The sequence below is a fragment of the Aethalodelphis obliquidens genome, unplaced genomic scaffold (genome assembly GCF_003676395.1).
Source record: "Aethalodelphis obliquidens isolate GAN/ISIS:26980383/991018 unplaced genomic scaffold, ASM367639v1 scaffold40, whole genome shotgun sequence".
In the NCBI taxonomy this organism is placed as follows: domain Eukaryota; kingdom Metazoa; phylum Chordata; class Mammalia; order Artiodactyla; family Delphinidae; genus Aethalodelphis; species Aethalodelphis obliquidens.
In genome coordinates, this window is record NW_020837984.1 from 7,663,110 (window position 1) to 7,683,090 (window position 19,981).

General features: G+C 40.3%; 1 protein-coding gene and 1 long non-coding RNA gene across 5 annotated transcripts in view; both read left to right on the top strand.

The window, feature by feature from the left end:
* Positions 1 to 2,563, top strand: part of COMMD1 (copper metabolism domain containing 1) — a 151,168-nt gene extending 148,605 nt beyond the window's left edge. For 3 of the 4 annotated variants that reach the window (XM_027131797.1, XM_027131800.1, XM_027131801.1), the window contains exon 4: positions 2,336 to 2,563. In XM_027131797.1, coding sequence (XP_026987598.1) covers positions 2,336 to 2,390 — 55 coding nt within the window. In that variant the 3' untranslated portion in view covers positions 2,391 to 2,563. The remainder of the gene's footprint in view (positions 1 to 2,335) is intronic. The other variant, XM_027131798.1, reaches the window with a different exon arrangement.
* An 897-nt stretch (positions 2,564 to 3,460) lies between these two features.
* The window catches only part of LOC113633561 (uncharacterized), a 59,027-nt gene continuing 42,506 nt past the window's right edge, over positions 3,461 to 19,981 (top strand). The window contains exons 1-2 of the long non-coding RNA XR_003438246.1: positions 3,461 to 6,611; positions 10,556 to 10,698. This is a non-coding gene — a long non-coding RNA (uncharacterized LOC113633561). The remainder of the gene's footprint in view (positions 6,612 to 10,555; positions 10,699 to 19,981) is intronic.

The window sequence follows — 19,981 nt, forward strand, 5'->3', positions numbered from 1 at the left end:
TTTTTGGCGGTACGCGGGCCTCTCACTGCTGTGGCCTCTCCCGTTGCGGAGCACAGGCTCCGGACTCGCAGGCTCAGCGGCCATGGCTCACGGGCCCAGCCGCTCCGCGGCATGTGGGATCTTCCCGGACCGGGGCACGAACCCGTGTCCCCTACGTCGGCAGGCGGACTCTCAACCACTGCGCCACCAGGGAAGCCCCTGATAAAATATTTTGATGACATAACTAGATGAAGCTAGGCCTTGATAATATAGTTTCAGGTAAACTGTTTCTTCAAGAGTAATGTATGGTTACATGTGTCTTTCTAAGACTGTTAGTGTGCATTGTTTCCAGGGGAGAGAGTTGAAGGTTGGGAGTGTGTGGAAAATATTTGTTTAACTTTGGACTCTGTTTAGCCTGCTTTTTCTCTCTAGTATTTGATTCCCCTTAAAAGTAAACCAAGCTTCATTAATACTTAGAGGTCCAATCAAAGATAATTTGAATACTGAAACTTACAACCAATTAATGACCTTCAGTCAAAAAAGACCCTGGCTATTTATTAATAAACTTTGCTCAGGTTTTCCTATCTCTATGCACATCGTCCTTGATAGGCTCTTCCCATATAAATGGAAATCGAGGTGATTTATTATTGTAACTGACTGTATCTCACTGAGGTGAAACATGGATTACATCATCTTTTCTGCCAGTTTCCTAAATATATATGTTAGACTCTGGTAATTATTAGTTTCTAGACCATTGTTCCAAAGGCCAAATATTTTTAAATGTTTTAAAGTTGGGCTAAAGAGCTCAATAAAACTGAATGAAGAATAAGAGGCTTTCAAATCTGAGACCTGTTCTTAATTTAGCCAAGTGAAGTACCTAATTTGCCATACATTTGCTCTTATTTCCAAAAGGAGATAACCCTGCCTGTAGCTCAAACACAGGAGCATCTTTCTTTTTTTTAATTGGTTTTTGCTTTCGACTAAATGAAAACCTGGCAGTTTCTAAGCTCACATATGAGACTATACCCCTTTCCTGTTTAAATACATGTTTGAGGAAAAAGTTCCTTGTAGCCAGGGAAAGCTGCTTTTCCTCCCTTTGAAAGACCCTCATCTGAGAGGCCCCTTCTTCCCCCTCTGTACTTGTTTCTCCTGGGTGATGTTCAGTGCCATCAGTATAGACACAGCACAGCAGCTCACCAACAGCAAAGGTACTTTTACAAAGTCAGATCCTGAAGGTTCTTCTAGCTGATGACAGAGTGACTCCCTCCCTCTGAAGATGCTTATTGGTCTTCCTTTGCCTGCCACTTTGAATGGGGGTGGGGAATACCATGTATTTAGAAAGGAAAATATAGAGAAAAGAACATTGATCTGGTGACTGTGCCATCAACAAACAGGGATAATAGGCATGTCATTTAATATGCCTGGGGCCTCAATTTCATAACCTGAAAAACAAGGTAGTTGGGTTATATGGTCTCTAAGAATTCATACTGCTCTAAAATTACATGGTTATTGTTCTTTGGGATCTTGAATATGGTCACTCTTAAAATCCTATACTTTTCCCTTGTCTCTCAAGACAGTGTGGACGTAGCATTTGTCCAGTGTTACATGAAATTTCTGTCACCACACTTCAAAGGCCTTTTCCTTTGATTTCTACCTAATTTGGGGTTGATTGATCCTAACAGTTATTGAGAGGAATGTTTTTGAGGGAAATCTTGGGAGAGTTGGCTTGTAGCAAGTGGAAAGGCCTCAGAAATGTTTAAGGCTGTTTCAAGATCTGGTTATCTTTCAATTATCTGGTTGATGTTTCCCAAGCAACTTGTTCACAGCTTGTCACAATTTCTAGTATAACCACTAAATCCAAGGTAGCCCAATTCCGAGGCAAACACAGAGCCAATCTAAATCCTCCTTCCATTGTTTTTATTACAGGGTGCTATGGAGACAGCATGGACTTTGGAGTCAGCCAGAGCTGGGAGTTCACAATCTGACTCTGTCTTTTTCTGATTTTGTGATACAGGTTAACCTCCCTGTGTCTCAGAGTCATCATCTATAAAACAGCAATACTTAAGTACTTACCTTAAAAATTGTTATGGGATTAAATGTGATGACAGACAAGAAGAGCTTCTCATGTGCCTCTTAAAGAGAACACCAGACATTTGTATACCTCTTTAGCATTTATGAAACACCTCATAGAAGTAGTTTCATTTAGGGTGTTGTGTGGATAAAATATCATTTAGGTATTGAGGCCTGAGTCAGGCTTGCTGGGTAGGGGCCCTGGGCTTTGGAGCTAGGTCACACCAGATCCAGAGCCTTGGCTATCTTGAGGGTCTTGTCTAAAATATCCTTTTATATTTTCCAGGAATCTGAATTTCTGTGTTTGGAGTTTGATGAGGTCAAGGTCACCGAAGTCCTGAAGAAGCTCTCGGAGGTAGAAGAAAGTATCAGCACACTGATGCAGCCAGCCTAGCTGAAGATGGAGCTGTTGAAGCAAAGGTGTTCATGATCCCTCCCCAGGGACATGCTTTTTAAAAAAATCTTATTCCCCCAATAGTATTAAATCCTCAAGTTCAAATCTTGCCTGCCTCAGCTTGCTGCGATTTCTTTCTCTCTTCCTTTCATTTACTCTTATAGTTGATCTACTGCAGACGTTCTTATACTTCAGCATATAGAGGCACTCAGAAAAGCATTTTTTTTAAAAAAAGGCCTTAAGGACCTTATCCACAGAGACTTGGATTCAGTAGGACTGGGGTGGGATCAGCTTTAGAAACCCTTGCTATGGTGGCTTATTCCTGGCTAGGATTATAGGAATTTATACATGATAAATCATGTATAAATTTGGTCAAGGCTGACCAAATATGGCCTGAGCTGGGATCTAGAGGAGCCTGCCTAACCTAGAAGAGGTTTACTGACCTTAGTAAGACATGAGATGCTTCTGGAACTGATTGAGGCATTTGTATTAGTTCTGCTTAAATCTTGGGGGGTCTGGTTTGATCTGAGCTACTGAGAAACTTGGGCTTTTCTGGAACCTAGAACTAAATTGGCCTCATCATAAAGGGTCTCCCTTCACTTATCTCAAGTCAGGATTGTGGGAAGGGAAAATGTCTCTTGAAGTGATGTGAGGTCTTTACCTCAGAAAATTTTACCTAAGTCATCAAATAAAACTTCTTCAAGACAATTTCTTCAAGAAAGCTAGCATAAAAACTAGGTCCTGAGAATTCCCTGGTGGCGCGGTGGTTAAGGATCTGCCTGCCAACGTGGGGGACACGGGTTCAAGCCCTGGTCCGGGAAGATCCCACATGCCGTGGAGCAACTAAGCCCGTGTGCCACAACTACTGAGCCTGCGCTCTAGAGCCCGCGAGCCACAACTACTGAGCCTGTGAGCCACAGCTACTGAAGCCCGCGCCCCTAGAGCCCTTGCTCTGCAACAAAGAGAAGCCACTGCAATGAGAAGCCTGTGCACTGCAACAAAGAATAGTCCCCGCTCGCCACAACTAGAGAAAGCCCGCATGCAGCAACGAACACCCAACGTACCCAATAAATAAATAAACAAACAAACTAGGTCCTGGTAGAGAAGTTATACCAAACACCAAGAATATTCTAAGAGGAGGAACTGTCAACTAGTACATTGAGGCTATGGTCCTTGTTGAACAGGTTTTGTCATCTGACACTGATAACATTTAGAAACTTCAGTTGCCTTTGGGATGTAATGTGTCCCAAAAATGTAGTGCTCTTGGTCTGTGGTTACAGCATATGTCAGTTCTAATGAGTTTATTCCAGGGCAGTAATAATTCCTCTTCTGTTAAGCATTTTCTCCTAAATCAGTTTAAAGACATTTTAGGAGCTTTTCCAAAACCCAAGCAGAAAATTTGGCTTCCTCCCTGATTAAAACCATCCCAGCAGTTAGCAGACAATAACCAGAAAGTTTTAAATGTAGCCCCTGTGGACCCTTCAGAAAACATCTTGAAACAGTATGGTAAATAGATTCAGAAAAGGCGCGTGGTTTGGCGAAAGAACTATTAAAACTTGCTTTCTGTTCTCAGGGCTACTGTCACGTGATCCAGGAGAATTTAGATAATGTCTCCTGCTGTAAAATGGAGGAAAAGAATATCTCATCAGATAATGGGATTCCAGATGTCACTGAAAGGAAGAACTGTAGCTACCATGTTAGTATTGAGTCACATTTCCAATGAAAGTCTATGGAGGCCTGAAGGAACAGTCCATGGGCCCACAGGGAGAGGGCATCATTGTTGTGGTTTGAAGCTCTATTTAGGTCATTCTGTGAAAGTAATAGCCACAAAAGTGGACATGGGCTTTTTTATTATATCCCCAAACCCTAGGTCATTGGTAAAACTGAGTGCATACTGAATTTTTCAGAATAATGATAATAATAATAAAAGAAACTGGTTGCTGAAGGTGGGCCCTATATTTAACACTAAACACTTTTGAATGCAAGTGTTTCAGACAGGGTGTGTTTGCATGTGTTTTATGTTTACTGGTGATTTTTTACTTTCTGATTGCCAAGGGAGTATTATGTTTATTATAGTCTATTGTGAAAATATAGTACTCACTAAGAAGAGTTAAATGACCCATCAACCTAATATACAGAGATAACAAAAAGAAGGCTAGGACTAGAAGAAAAGTTGACTTTCCCTGAATAAATTCCTGGAAGTGGAGCACATGGGTTTTTTGCGGGTTTTTATTATTATTATTATTGAGGTATAGTTGATGTACAGAGCACACAGTTTTTAAGACTTTGATAAACATTACAAATTGCTCTCCAAAAAGGTTAATATCAGTTTGTATTACCTCTAAGAAAGTATGCGACTAAATCATTCCCTTTCTTGCCTATTGGATATTATCTGCTTTTTGTATTTTCTGGTACTGACCTGTTTTTGTAAATTTTTGCAAAGGGCACTTACTTATACTAGGACATCTTCCTGGGGATGGGGCAAGCATGGAGAAAGGACCAGGAAAGGAGAAAACTGGCATAAGGGTCCCAGCAGACCCCACTAGGTTTCCTACCTCTATAACCCTAGGTTAAAACCACTTTATTTTGAGTTCAGGAAATGTGGAGCAAAATAAAAATAATCCTCAGCCTGAATTGGGCCTTGTAGAAATTGTCCCTGCTTAAACCATAAGCACTGTAACTTCAGTCTGTTTAGAAACAGTACAGACAAGCCAAACATTGCTTTCAAAATAAAGTCAGAAAGAATCTCCAGACTTCAGCAGTTTCATGTTGATAGGGAGCAAAGGATTTGGCCTTATTCTCAGGACTGCCTTTTCTTGGAAGCTCTGGTTCCTATCAGCTTCATCAGTGGAGGCTTAAATTCGACTATTATAGCCTCCTCTTTCCTTTATATAACCTCTCTTCCCCCAGTCTTGCTTTAACGATGATTCAAAAGGAATTGCAGCATTTTAAAGTTTAGTTTAACTTAGTCTTTCCCAAGTGCAAGCAGGTGGTGAAAAGCAAACGATCACATTGAGTATCTGAAATCTTAAATAGCTGACATTGTGTCAAGCTAGTAATTATTGAAGTTCTTTTTTTAGACCTGAGTGAAAATTTGGAAAACAGAATATAATAGAAATTAAAGGAAAATAAATGTTAAACAGCTGTTAGAAAATATTGTTTTCTGAAGTACACAATAAATATCTAGACCAGTGAAGGGACAAGGATATAGAAGGAGGCCTTCTGGAGTCAGATCAGAAATGGTTTGATACTTTTCTAAAAGAACAGGATGCTGGAAAAGTTGGGCCTTTGTGAGACAGTCACCACCTTATAATTCTTAACTGTCCAACTTCCCAGCCAAGGTTTTCAAATATTTTAGATGGTGATTTAGCCAGCAGAAGGGAAAATGTAAATAGAACATAATTAGTTTGCATTTAACTCTAGTTGCAAAGTGTACAGTTTTTTACCTCAAAATTTGAGAAATAGCAATTTTTATCTAAGTGCAGTCAGTTCTCCCTTATCTGGGGACGGCCATAAACGTCTCTTACCACGTCACAACTACATGCCGTGCTCACTAGCTTATGTTGCAAAGGAACCTGCCTCGGCCTGTTTCCTGTCAGATAAATGGTGCCAACCAACATAATTCACAAGTTTAGTACATATATTATCAGAATAAAATACTAAGCCTGTACATGAGAAGATAGTAAAATACGGGTATTTACATCTTTTACTCACCAAGCACTGTAAGTAGGCCTTTTCTTTCTCTCTTACCTGCTCTTGGCTAGTTTTCTGTTTCTTGCTAGTGTTAGGGTTTCAAGTTCTGTTGATTTACAGGATGGAGGTGGGGGAGAAATGGGAAGGGGGGAAATATAGGTTTGATTGCACAGTGGAATAAGAGATTAAACTACTAGTTTAAAGGAATTTAGGCTGAATAATGAAAATAGTTAAAATCCTTAATGCTGCTATTATACTGTTTTTACATTAAAGAAATAAAAATAAATTGGGGAATTTTATATGATTCATATTCTGGCTATTTTTAGAACCATGGCTAAAATTTGGCACTGATCTCAGAATGACCGATTTGGAGGCTTTTGTAGAAGCTATTTTATCATCTTGTCAAAATGGGGAAACATCTGGAGAGACAGGGCAGAGGACTTGTACAAGGCCATCGTCAGGAAGAGACCTTAAGGTACTGTCTTCCATGTCTATGTTCTACCTGCCAGACTCACCAAAAGAATAAAATGTGCTTGTAGAAAATACCTATGTCTTAGCTCATTGTGTTTAGATGATAATAATTTTTCCAGTGATGATTTTTCTTTGGAGATATGACCTTGAGGGCTGTGAGGTCCAGTGTCACTTGCAACCTGCATCCACATTAGACCTGTCTCTGTGCTGAGGCTGCTAATGTCCTTTCTAGAGCCTGATGCTATTTCTTATTACCTTGGCTTCACTCAGTGCCACCCATCTCTAGGACAATGTGCAAGATGAGTCTGCTGCCACATGGGGCTTCCTGGCTGTCCACAGTACCCAGACAGGCAGCAGATTATCCTTATCCTTGCTGGACAACCATGACCCAAGCTTACTAAATACAACATAACTCTTGTTCATTAATTCATTATAATAATGTCTATAGTGAATTCTGTAGCAGCCACTTCCTCACTGTTACGGTTTTCTCAACATGGTCTACCCACAGTGCAGTAGAAGAGAAGTCAGATTTTTTTTTTTTAACATTTTAATTATAAAAGTAACACATGTTGGGAATTCCCTGGCTGTCCAGTGGTTAGGACTCCATGCTTTCACTGCAAGGGGCACAGGTTCAATCCCTGGTCAGGAAACTACGATCCCATAAGCCACATGGTGCAGCCAAAAAAAAAAAAAGTAACACGTGCTCATTAAAAATTATTAAAGATTATTTAATTTTTAAATCAGTATAGAATTGTATAGAATCAGTCTTCCTTGCCTTTTGCTTTTAAAAAAAGTCTCTCTCCCCTGAAGTACTTGCTGTTAACAGTCTGGAAGGTGTGTTTCCTTCCAGACACTTTCTAGGCACATCAAAGTAAGGGGGTATATACATACATACGTACACACACATATACTATATCTATATCCATATATATGTTGATATAGTTATATGTTCAAGGATACCTTCAAAGCATCATTTTAGTGGTCCTTAACTTTTGGATGATACTTTATGTCTTAAAGAATCCAATGAAAGCTATGGTTTCTCTTTCCCAGAAAAAAGACATGCACATATTCACTGAATTTTTCATTCAGTGTCAGGAGTTTCATGAATTCCCAGAAAGCAATCTGCCACCACCTCTACCAATCCCCTAAGGTTTATGGAGCCAGGGGCAACCAAGAAAATAGCAACAATTTGTAGTGGATTTGGAGAGGATTATTATTTACAGCAGAAACCTAATGAATCCATATACTCAGGGTGCTCTTAGTTGAATTTTCTGGTCAACAGAGTTTATCGCAAAATCTTTTTTAGTTACAAAACTTTGAATTAAAAACATTATAAAAAGTCTCAGTTCACTCCCCTCTGTGACAGACAAGGATCCCTCAGTACTCCATTCTCATCCCTTTGTGCCTGCTGAACTTTCACAACTGCCATCACAGCGCCTAAGCATTTTAAGTACACCTCTTTGTCTGCACATCTGTCTCCCCCCACCCCTACCCCCGCCCCATGGCTGTGAACTCCTTAAGGAGAGGGACCTTATCTCATCATCTTTGTATGCTTCCCCCTCCCCCTGCCTACAAAAGTCTCCACAATTGTGCATGAGATGAATGAGCATCAGAGGTGTGATGATTGAGTTGAGTATTAATCAAATCCAGTGGTTCCATTTAGTAGGGAGAAAGAAAGCATTGGAGTCAGAGAGATGTAGGTTTCAATCACAGCTCTGCACAGGCCTGACTGTGGGACCTCAGGCGAGTTTAGTTTTCTCATCTGAAAAATAGGGCTGATTTTTTTTTTTTTTAAGGGATGATAAATCGAATTCACAGGATTAGATAGGATAAATAGGATTTAGGAGATAGTCTAAAAGACATCTTTTAGAGACCCAAGGGCTCTTTGCCCGGGTCAAATCCTGGCTCTTTTATTTACAAGTTGTGCAAACTAGGGCAACTTATTTAACATCTCTTTGCCTCAGTTTCTTCATTTGTAAAAATGGGATGATAATACAATAATACCTACCTCAGTTGGCATACTAGGAGAATAAAATGAGTTAATATGTAGAAAGCACCTGGGATAATATCTGCACAGAGTTGGCACATATAAATGTTTGCTGTTGCTATTTTTATTATCATTATTACTACTGTTAGGAACTGTCTTCTTAGGAAGCTAAAACCAGTAACCATGAAGCAGTTTACAAGCATTTCAGGTCAGTGGTCAATTAAGTGCTAAATTGAATGGTACAAACACAATTGCTATGAGAGTTTCAGCAAAGAAAAAGGTCAGAGGGGGCTGGAGTCATCTGGAAAGGTTTATAAGCCAAAGCTTTTTAAAATCAGGTGAACTCGTGAAGATAGAGGGGTATGTTTTTGGATCTGGAGGTGGAAAGGGAACACGTTTCCAGGAATGGGTAGGGTCACTCCTTTTCATGGAAGAGGCCTGCCTTTTCTCTTGGTGGATGTTTACAATTCTGAATCTTATCTGGCTCACAATCTGGGGCTCAGGTTCTAGGTGATGAGTTGTCATAAATGGAGAGCTGAGAAAAGGGAGGCTAATGCAGTTGTGTTCCTGTGGAAGACAATCAAAGCTAAACGTAGCTGGAGTCAGAGAATCTGTGACTGCTAACAGACGCAGGACTGTGCAACTAACAAACCCCAAGGCTTACTCCCTCCATGAGGAGGTGAGGCCACAAGCAGTTACTGTAGCATGCCTGGTGGAACTCTGGGCCCATTCTGGCTCGATTGAGAAGGAAGGTGAAGTCTGTTGTTCTTTCAAGGGTCGCTTACCTGCCTCCTGAAGAGAATCCCCAGGGCCTAGATTCTGGAAAGGGAAGGGAAAGCAACGAGAAATAAAAAACAACCTTTGTCTTGTTAGCCCATGAGATTCACGTTCATGCCCCACAAGCACTTTGCAGGAAGGAATGAGTGGGTTTTTTTGGCTGCGTTGGGTCTTCGTTGCTGCGCACGGGCTTTCTCTAGTTGTGGTGAGCAGGAGCTACTCTTCGTTGCGGTGCGCAGGCTTCTCGTTGCAGTGGCTTCTCTTGTTGTGGAGCATGGGCTCTAGGCATGTGGGCTTCAGTAGTTGTGGTATGTGGGCTCAGAAGTTGTGGCTCACGGGCTCTAGAGCGCAGGCTTAGTAGTTGTGGCGCATGGGCTTAGTTGCTCTGCGGCATGTGGGATCTTCCCAGACCAGGGCTCAAACCCATGTCCCCTGCATTGGCAGGCAGATTCTTAACCATTGTGCCACCAAGGAAGCCCAGAATGAGTAGTCTTTAAAAAAAATTCACTCCTACCTGCTCTTTCCCACAAAGCAGAGTTCATTTGTGGCGACTTAACGGGGGTGAAGGTTGTTACTCTGTAAAACTGAACTTTGCCCAGAGAGTTTGTATTTGCTGTCAACCAACAGCCAAAGAATGGCCCAGGAAGGCAGATGGGCCAGGTAACATTCACTGTCCCCTGGAGCCCCACCCTAACCTGGAGTGGCCGGCCCAGGTAGGGGCTAGAGGTGAGGTGCCAAATCCTCTGGGCACTGAAGGTCCACCTGGCTTTGGACCTCATAGACCAAGGAGGTGCCTTTCCCCAGATCCCCTCTGAGGTGGAAGAAAGCAAATCACTTCATAAATTACTTACTGTATGATCCATTAAACCATAGATGTAACCATTTGCTGGTTAGTGTACCACCACTTTAAATATGGTCTATAGGGAATTTAGAGAAAAATCTTTTCCCCCAGTATCAGGAAGTAAGTAAAATAAATAAGTAAGTAAATAATAACTAACCAGATAATTCGAGTAGAGGAGTATCCAGTGGGCAAGTTATCAGACCCACCCAATTCCCTTGCTGAGACAGATGGGAAAAAGCTGATCCTTCTTTGCATCTATGCTTATGTATGTAACTTTAGTAAATGGGGAAGAGTAAGGCAAAAGTTTAACAAACAGTCCCCTTTCCTCTCCCTGTACACATAGGGAGCTGTTGAATAAAAAGCCAAGGGAATTTGATTCTGAAGTTCCCTGAAGAGCTGGAGAAATCTCCTCACGGGGGACCTGACCCTGGGAGAATCAACTTGCAGGCCCTGTGGGAAAGCAGCTGGAGAATCACTGCTGGAGAGGTGAGACCCAGCTAGTCCCTATTGACCTGCATGAGCCCCCAGAGAGAAGTGGTTGCTGCATAACAGCAGGGCCATTCTTTGTAGATGGAACACTACACCTAGTTTTGTACCTGGAAGCTTAGCCAATTAATAAGCCACTTAACTGTGGTTTGTTAAGAAGCTGGTTTGGGGAGACGTCGAGGGTTTAAACTCTTATCCTTTCCTTCCATTTTATCTTATCCTTGTCCTGGAAAAGGACTGAAGATTGCTGGTGACTTGTTCCATTTCTCACCCTTATTTTGCCAGGTGCTAAATCACCCAGAATTAAGCACATGCTTCCAGCTAAGTTTTTTGAGAGATTAAAAATGTTTCAACTGTCAAAAGTATCACCATAGTCTTAGGAAAAATCAGGACTTTTGTAGGATTTCTGTGCTTTCATAGTTTTTTTGTTTTTTTCAGTTTTTTTAAATTATAAGTACAAAGAAGGGAGGAGACTCATAATCTTTTTTCAGGGACTGTTAAGGGTCTTAATCAGGCCTGATATCCCACAAAGTTTCCAGGGTGCCCTGTGGGAGGAGTATAGGGCTGCCCAAGAGGCCGAGGCCACTGGAAGAGGGATTGATTATATTTCAGGGTTAAGAGGGTACCTCCCATTCCGGGAGCTCAGAACATGGACCTTGGCCTTTTGGGTGGAAGTGTATGGACATTTCTGTCTTCAAGGAGCTGTTTTGGTTTGGTTTTAACTTTATGCAAATAATACATGGATACATTGTCCTTGAGAAGCATTTAAACCTTATAGTTAAGGCTAAAGTCCTCTGTGACCAGTACCGTCCATCCTGGTTTCTTCCTCCTCTTCCTCAGCAATAATCTCTGTGATCACTTTGAGTGTATCTCCTTCCATGGTTTTTTTATGATTTTTACCTACCTGCATATATGGCCATATTTACAGTACTGTTTTATGTATTCCTGTAACACAAGTGCAATCACACTGTATGTATTATCCTGCAAATTGCTTTTTTCCCTCAACAGCATGTTTTGGAACTTTTCTAAATTAGTACTACAGAGACCAACAACCCACCAAACTGATATAGAGAATATTTCAAAATGGAAGCATCTGAACTACAGAAGATGCTGAAAGAAATCTCATTAGAACTTCCCTTATCTGATCAGAACAGAGCTCTACTAGAGCCAGCTGCCAGCACTCTCCCCCCATCACCCTTACGGCTCAAATTAGGGAGGCTGACCTTGGGCACCGAGACATCCCCCCAAAATTGTGTAAACACATCTCACCAGAGCCTTCCATCCTTTGAAGCCCAAAGCCCCTCCCCTCCTATTAACCTGGTATATAAACCTTTACTCGTAGCTATTCTGGGAGCTACTCTAGAGTAGTACAGGGAGTACTATGGGGTGGTCCTGCATTCATAATATTAATACATTTTTCTCCTGTTAATTTGTGTGTTGTCAGTTCATGTGCATCGCACTCCCCTCAGTCAGACCTAAGTTGGTAGAGAAGTTTTTCCTCCCAAAAGTTTATATAAATTTACCTCACTAATTTCAACTGCTGCATAGTATTACAGAGAGACAATAGGTTTGGATTTTGTTTTTCTTTAATTCCCTATCAATGGATTTTTAGGTTGTTTCCAGTTTTTCCCCATGGCAAACAATACTGCAGTGAATATACTTGCACGTGCCTCCCTATATACATGTGCAAATATATCTTAGAAAACAGGAATTGCTATATCATGGGTTATACGCTTTTTAGATTCTAGACACTGGCAAATAGACTGGAGTACGATAAATGTTTAACAGCCAGTCTCCCATAAAAGGAGGTAGGGGCTAATTTGTAGCATTTGTCCTGTTTCCATTGTGTGAGTTCTCCCACCATGGCCAATTTCAAACTACTAATATTCATTACGGAACTTGGATTTGGGACGAGTTATACACCGTTAACTCTTGCAAGCTGGTACAAACTGACTCCAGCACAGTTCGAGAATTCCTCAAACTCAGGATGCAGATAGATATCGGCAGATAGCCCTCCGAAGTAGCCCAACCAACTTGTACTTTCGCAAGCAGTGTATGAACCTGTCTTGATAATATTACAGTTTTTTGCAAATATGAGTCAAAAAACGATACCTCATTTTGCCTTGCATATTCCCAGTCATCAATGAGGTTGAGCATCTTTTCACATTTTATCAGTATTTCCTGCTCTGTGAAATGGTCCATATCCTTTGCCTGTTTGTTTTTTCTTGTTGTTGTTTTACTTATTCATCTTTTTCTTACTGATTTGTTGGAGCCCTTGATGTAGTCTGAAAATATATTGTCCTTCAAGTAGTTTTCAATCTATTTTAGAGAATAAAATTGGAGGAATATTCCCAAATTCTATTGAGTACCTATTATATGAACATACCCATCAAGGACTGGGACTGAGAAAAGTACACATGGTGTACATCAAATTCTGTGTGTACTTGTGTACCATTGTGGTAGGGTCAGTTGAACACACATGTGCATACCACTAGTACTAATAACAAGTAATTACTGTGAAAAATACATAAATTGTATTTTGGCTCATTCAGGCTATTTGTTGTATTTTTCATAAGCATATTATCGATCATTTCTCTTGGGGTCACTTAGGTCACTGGACTTTTTTCTTGAAGGAATATATATACCAGCACTTCTTATTCACACTGAAGTCTCTTGTGAGTCTTCCTGTGAGGTCTCATTCTCATCTTTTCACTGTTGGCCCTGATCTGAAAAGGTGGAGTGCTTTTCTCTCCAGGCTATTCTTCCCTGAAAATGACTGGCTGCCCCAGCAGCTTGCTGTCTTCTGGGATGAATTAAGAACTACAGTTTTGCCCAGGAGGAACCAAGATGGCGGAGTAGAAGGACGTGCTCTCACTCCCTCTTGTAAGAACACCAGAATCACAACTAGCTGCTGGACAATCATCGACAGGAAGACACTGGAACTCACCAAAAAAGATACCCCACATCCAAAGACAAAAGAGAAGCCACAATGAGATGGTAGGAGGGGAGCAATCACAGTAAAATCATATCCCATCACTGCTGGGTGGGTGACTCACAGACTGGAGAACACTTATACCAGAGAAGTCCACCCACTGGAGTGAAGGTTCTGAGCCCCACATCAGGCTTCCCAACCTGGGAGTCCGGCAACTGGAGGAGAAATTCCTAGAGAATCAGACTTTGAAGGCTAGTGGGATTTGATTGCAGGACTTCGACAGGACTGGGGGAAACAGAGACTCCACTCTTGGAGGGCACACACAAAGTGTGCGCATTGGGACCCAGGGGAAGGAGCAGTGACCCCAGGGGAGACTGAAGCAGACCTATCTGCTAGTTTGGAAGGTCTCCTGCAGAGGCAAGGGGTGTCTGTGGCTCACCATGGGGACAAGGAAACTGGCAGCAGAAGTTCTGGGACGTACTCCTTGGCATGACCCCTCCCAGAGTCTGTCATTAGCCCCACCAAAGAGCCCAGGTAGGCTCCAGTGTTGGGGTGCCTCAGACCAAACAACCAACAGGGAGGGAACCCAGCCCCACCCATCAGTGGTCAAGGAGATTAAAGTTTTACTGAGCTCTGCCCAGCAGAGCAACAGTCAGCTGTACCCACCACCAGTCCCTCCCATCAGGAAACTTACACAAGCCTCTTAGATAGCCTCATCCACCAGAGGGCAGACAGCAGAAGCAAGAAGAACTACAATCCTGCAGCCTATGGATCAAAAACCACATTCACAGAAAGATAGACAAGATGAAAAGGCAGAGGGCTATGTACCAGATGAAGGAACAAAAAACCCCAGAAAAACAACTAAATGAAGTAGAGATAGGCAACCTTCCAGAAAAAGAATTCAAAATAATGATAGTGAAGATGATCCAGGACCTCAGAAAAAAAATGGAGGCAAAGATCGAGAAGGTGCAAGAAATGTTTAACAATGACCTAGAAGAATTAAAGAACAAACAGAGATGAACAATACAATAACTGAAATGAAAACTACACTAGAAGGAATCAATAGCAGAATAACTGAGGTAGAAGAACGGATAGGTGACCTGGAAGACAGAATGGTGTGGAATTCACTGCTGCAGAACACAATAAAGAAAAATGAATGAAAAGAAATGAAGACAGCCTAAGAAACCTCTGAGACAACATTAAACGCAACAACATTCACATTGTAGGGGTCCCAGAAGGAGAAGAGAGAGAGAAGGGACCCGAGAAAATATCTGAAGAGATTATAGTTGAAAACTTCCCTAACATGGGAAAGGAAATAGCCACCCAAGTCCAGGAAGCACAGCGAGTCCCATACAGGATAAACCCAAGGAGAAACGGGCCGAGACACACAGTAATCAAATTGGCAAAAATTAAAGACAAAGAAAAATTATTGAAGGCAGCAAGGGAAAAATGACAAATAACATACAAGGGAACTCCCATAAGGTTAACAGCTGATTTCTCAGCAGAAACTCTACAAGCCAGAAGGGAGTGGCATGATATACTTAAAGTGCGGAAAGGGAAGAACCTACAACTAAGATTCCTCTACCCAACAAGGATCTCATTCAGATTCGATGGAGAAATCAAAAGCTTTACGACAATCAAAAGTTAAGAGAATTCAGCACCACCAAACCACCTCTACGATAAATGCTATAGGAACTTCTGTAAGTGGGAAACACAAGAGAAGAAAAGGACCTACAAAAACAAACCCAAAACAATTAAGAAAATGGTCACATTAACATACATACCAATAATTACCTTAAATGTGAATGGATTAAATGCTCCAACCAAAAGACACAGGCTTGTGGAGTGGATACAAAAACAAGACCCATATATATGCTGTCTGCAAGAGACCCACTTCAGACCTAGGGACACATTCAGGCTGAAAGTGAGGGTATGGAAAAAGATATTCCATGCAAATGGAAATCAAAAGAAAGCTGGAGTAGCAATACTCATATGAGATAAAATAGACTTTAAAATAAAGAATGTTACAAGAGACAAGGAAGGACACTACATAATGATCAAGGGATCAGTCCAAGAAGAAGATATAACAATTATAAATATATATGCACCCAACGTAGGAGCACCTCAATACATAAGGCAACTGCTAACAGCTATAAAAGAGGAAATCGACAGTAACACAATAATAGTGGGGGACTTTAACACCTCACTTACACCAATGGACAGATCATCCAAAATGAAAATAAATAAGGAAACACAAGCTTTAAATAACACAATAGACCAGATAGATTTAATTGATATTTATAGGACATTCCATCCCAAAACAGCAGATTACACTTTCTTCTCAAGTGCACACAGAAGATTCTCCAGGATAGATCACATCTTGGGTCACAAATCAAACGTCAGTAAATTTAAGAAAATTGAAATCATATCAAGCATCTTTTCTGACCACAATGCTATGAGATTAGAAATCAATTACAGGGAAAAAAACGTAAAAAACACAAACACATGGAGGCTAAACAATCCATTACTAAATAACCAAGAGATCACTGAAGAAATCAAAGAGGAAATCAAAAAATACCTAGAGACAAATGACAATGAAAACACGATGATCCAAAACCTGTGGGATGCAGCAAAAGCAGTTCTAAGAGGGAAGTTTATAGCTATACAAGCCTACCTCAAGAAACAAGAAAAATCTCAAATAAACAATCTAATCTTACACCTAAAGGAACTAGAGAAAGAAGAACAAACAAAACCCAAAGTTAGCAGAAGGAAAGAAATCATAAAGATCAGAGCAGAAATAAATGAAATAGAAACAAAGAAAACAATAACAAAGATCAATAAAACTAAAAGCTGGTTATTTGAGAAGATAAACAAAATTGATAAACCATTAGCCAGACTCATCAAGAAAAAGAGGGAGAGGACTCAAATCAATAAAATTAGAAATGAAAAAGGAGAAGTTACAACAGACACCACAGAAATACAAAGCATCCTAAGAGACTACTACAAGTAACTCTATGCCAATAAAATGGACAACCTGGAAGAAATGGACAAATTCTTAGGTATAACCTTCCAGGACTGAACCAGGAAGAAATAGAAAATATGAACAGACCAATCACAAGTAATGAAGTTGAAACTGTGATTAAAAATCTTACGGCAAACAAAAGTCCAGGACCAGATGGCTTCACAGGTGAATTCTATCAAACATTTAGAGAAAAGCTAACACCTATCCTTCTCAAACTCTTCCAAAAAATTGCAGAGGAAGGAACACTCCCAAACTCATTCTATGAGGCCACTATCACCCTGATACCAAAAACAGACAAAGATACTACAAAAAAAGAAAATTACAGACCAATATCACTGATGAATATAGATGCAAAAATGCTGAACAAAATACTAGCAAATAGAATCCAACAACACAGTAAAAGGATCATACACCATGATCAAGTGTGATTTATCCCAGGGATGCAAGGATTCTTCTATATATGCAAATCAATCAAAGAGATACACCATATTAACATTGAAGAATAAAAAACATATGATCATCTCAATAGATGCAGAAAAAGCTTTTGACAAAATTCAACACCCTTTTATGATAAACGCTCTCCAGAAAGTGGGCATAGAGGGAACCTACCTCAACATAATAAAGGCCATATATGACAAACCCACAGCAAACATCATTCTCAATGGTGAAAAACTGAAAGCATTTCCTCTAAGATCAGGAACAAGACAAGGATGTCCACTCTCACCACTATTATTCAACATAGTTTTGGAAGTCGTAGCCACGGCAATCAGAGAAGAAAGAGAAAGAAAAGGAATACAAATTGGAAGAGAAGAAGTAAAACTGTCAGTGTTTGCAGATGACATGATACTATACATAGAGAATCCTAAAGATGCCACCAGAAAACTACTAGAGCTAATCAGTGAATTTGGTAAAGTTGCAGGATACAAAATTAATGCATGGATATCTCTTGCATTCCTATACACTAATGATGAAAAATCTGAAAGAGAAATTAAGGAAACACTCCCATTTACCACTGCAACAAAAAGAATAAAATACCTAGGAATAAACATACCTAGGGAGACAAAAGACATGTATGCAGAAAACTATAAGACACTGATGAAAGAAATTAAAGATGATGCAAACAGATGGAGAGATATACCATGTTCCTGGATTGGAAGAATCAATACTGTGAAAATGGCTATACTACCTAAAGCAATCTACAGATTCAATGCAATCCCTACCAAATTACCAATGGCATTTTTTACGGAACTAGAACAAAAAATCTTAAAATTTGTTTGGAGACACGAAAGACCCCGAATAGCCAAAGCAGTCTTGAGGGAAAAAAATGGAGCTGGAGGAATCAGACTCCCTGACTTCAGACTGTACCTCAAAGCTACAGTAGTCAAGACAATATGGTACTGGCACAAAAACAGAAACATAGATCAGTGGAACAAGATAGAAAGTCCAGAGATAAACCCACGCACCTATGGTCAACTAATCTATGACAAAGGAGGTAAGGATGTACAATGGAGAAAAGACAGTCTCTTCAATAAGTGGTGCTGGGAAAACTGGACAGCTACATGTAAAAGAATGAAATTAGAACACTCCCTAACACCATACAGAAAAATAAACTCAAAATGGATTCGAGACCTAAATGTAAGACTGGACACTATAAAACTCTTAGAGGAAAACATAGGAAGAACACTCTTTGACATAAATCACACAAGATCTTTTTTGATCCACCTCCTAGAGTAATGGAAATAAAAACAAAAATAAACAAGTGGGACCTAATGAAACTTAAAAGCTTTTGCAGAGCAAAGGAAACAAGAGGAAAAGACAAGAGGAAAAGACAGCCCTCAGAATGGGAGAAAATATTTGCAAACGAATCAAAGGACAAAGGATTAATCTCCAAAATATATTACAGCTCATGTAGCTCAATGTTAAAGAAACAATCCAATCCAGAAATGGGCAGAAGACCTAAATAGACATCTCTCCAAAGGAGACATAAAGATGGCCAAGAAGCACATGAGAAGCTGCTCAACATCACTAATTATTAGAGAAATGCAAATCAAAGGCACAGTGAGGTATCACCTCACACCATTTAGAATGGGCATCATCAGAAAATCTACAAACAACAAATGCTGGAGAGGGTGTGGAGAAAATGGAACCCTCTTGCAGTGTTGGTGGGAATGTAAATTGATACAGCCACTATGGAGAACAGTATGGAGGTTCCTTAAAAAACTAAAAATAGAATTACCATATGATCCAGCAATCCCACTACTGGGCATATACCCAGAGAAAACCATAATTCAAAAAGACACACGCACCCCAGTGTTCATTGCAGCACTATTTACAATAGCCAGGTCATGGAAGCAACCTAAATGCCCATCGACAGACGAATGGATAAAGAAGATGTGGTACATATATACAATGGAATATTACTCAGCCATAAAAAGGAACGAAATTGGGTCATTTGTTGAGACGTGGATGGATCTAGAGACTGTCATACAGAGTGAAGTAAGTCAGAGGAAAACAAATATCGTATATTAACGCATATATGTGGAACCTAGAAAAATGGTACAGATGAACCGGTTTGCAGGGCAGAAGTTGAGACACAGATGTAGAGAACAAACTTATGCACAGCAAGGGGGAAAGCCGTGGGGGGTGGGGATGGTGGTGTGATGAATCGGGCAGTTGGAATTGACATGTATACACTGATGTGTATAAAATTGATGACCAATAAGAACCTGCTGTATAAAAAAATAAATAAAATTCAAAAATTAAAGAAAATAAATAATTTACCTTGTAGGGTAACATAAGCTCTTCAAATTAACTGTGTGCACAAATAGTAAAGCTTTCTGAACAATATACGTCTTATATAAACTTATAAGGATGACTTTTGTATACTATTTTATGCTTTATTCTATGCATTGAAACATTTTTTCAGTTTTATCTCAAAAAAAATAAAAAATTCCATCACCCCAACCAAAAAAAAAAAAAAAGGAACTACAGTTTTTCTCCGGGATGGACTGTTCCCATAATCCCTCAAATGCAGGATGCAGGAGATGGCCTGTTTTTACAAAGGCAGGGCTGTGGAGAAGAAAACAATAGAGGTGTCATCTGAGATGGGAGTGGTTATCTGCCAAATGCAGTTATGTCTGCTTATAATTTGCTGCTCAGAGAGATTTCATACTTGAACCATATATCAAAAGTTTTAAGTTGAAAACATATTGAAATGGTACCAGGTGGTAGTGCAGATGTTAGGGAGGGAAACTCTTGAATCCCCAGGTGTCCTGACATTCTTGCCCTTCCTCCTTCCCCCAGTACCATGCCCAGTACTGGTTTTAGTG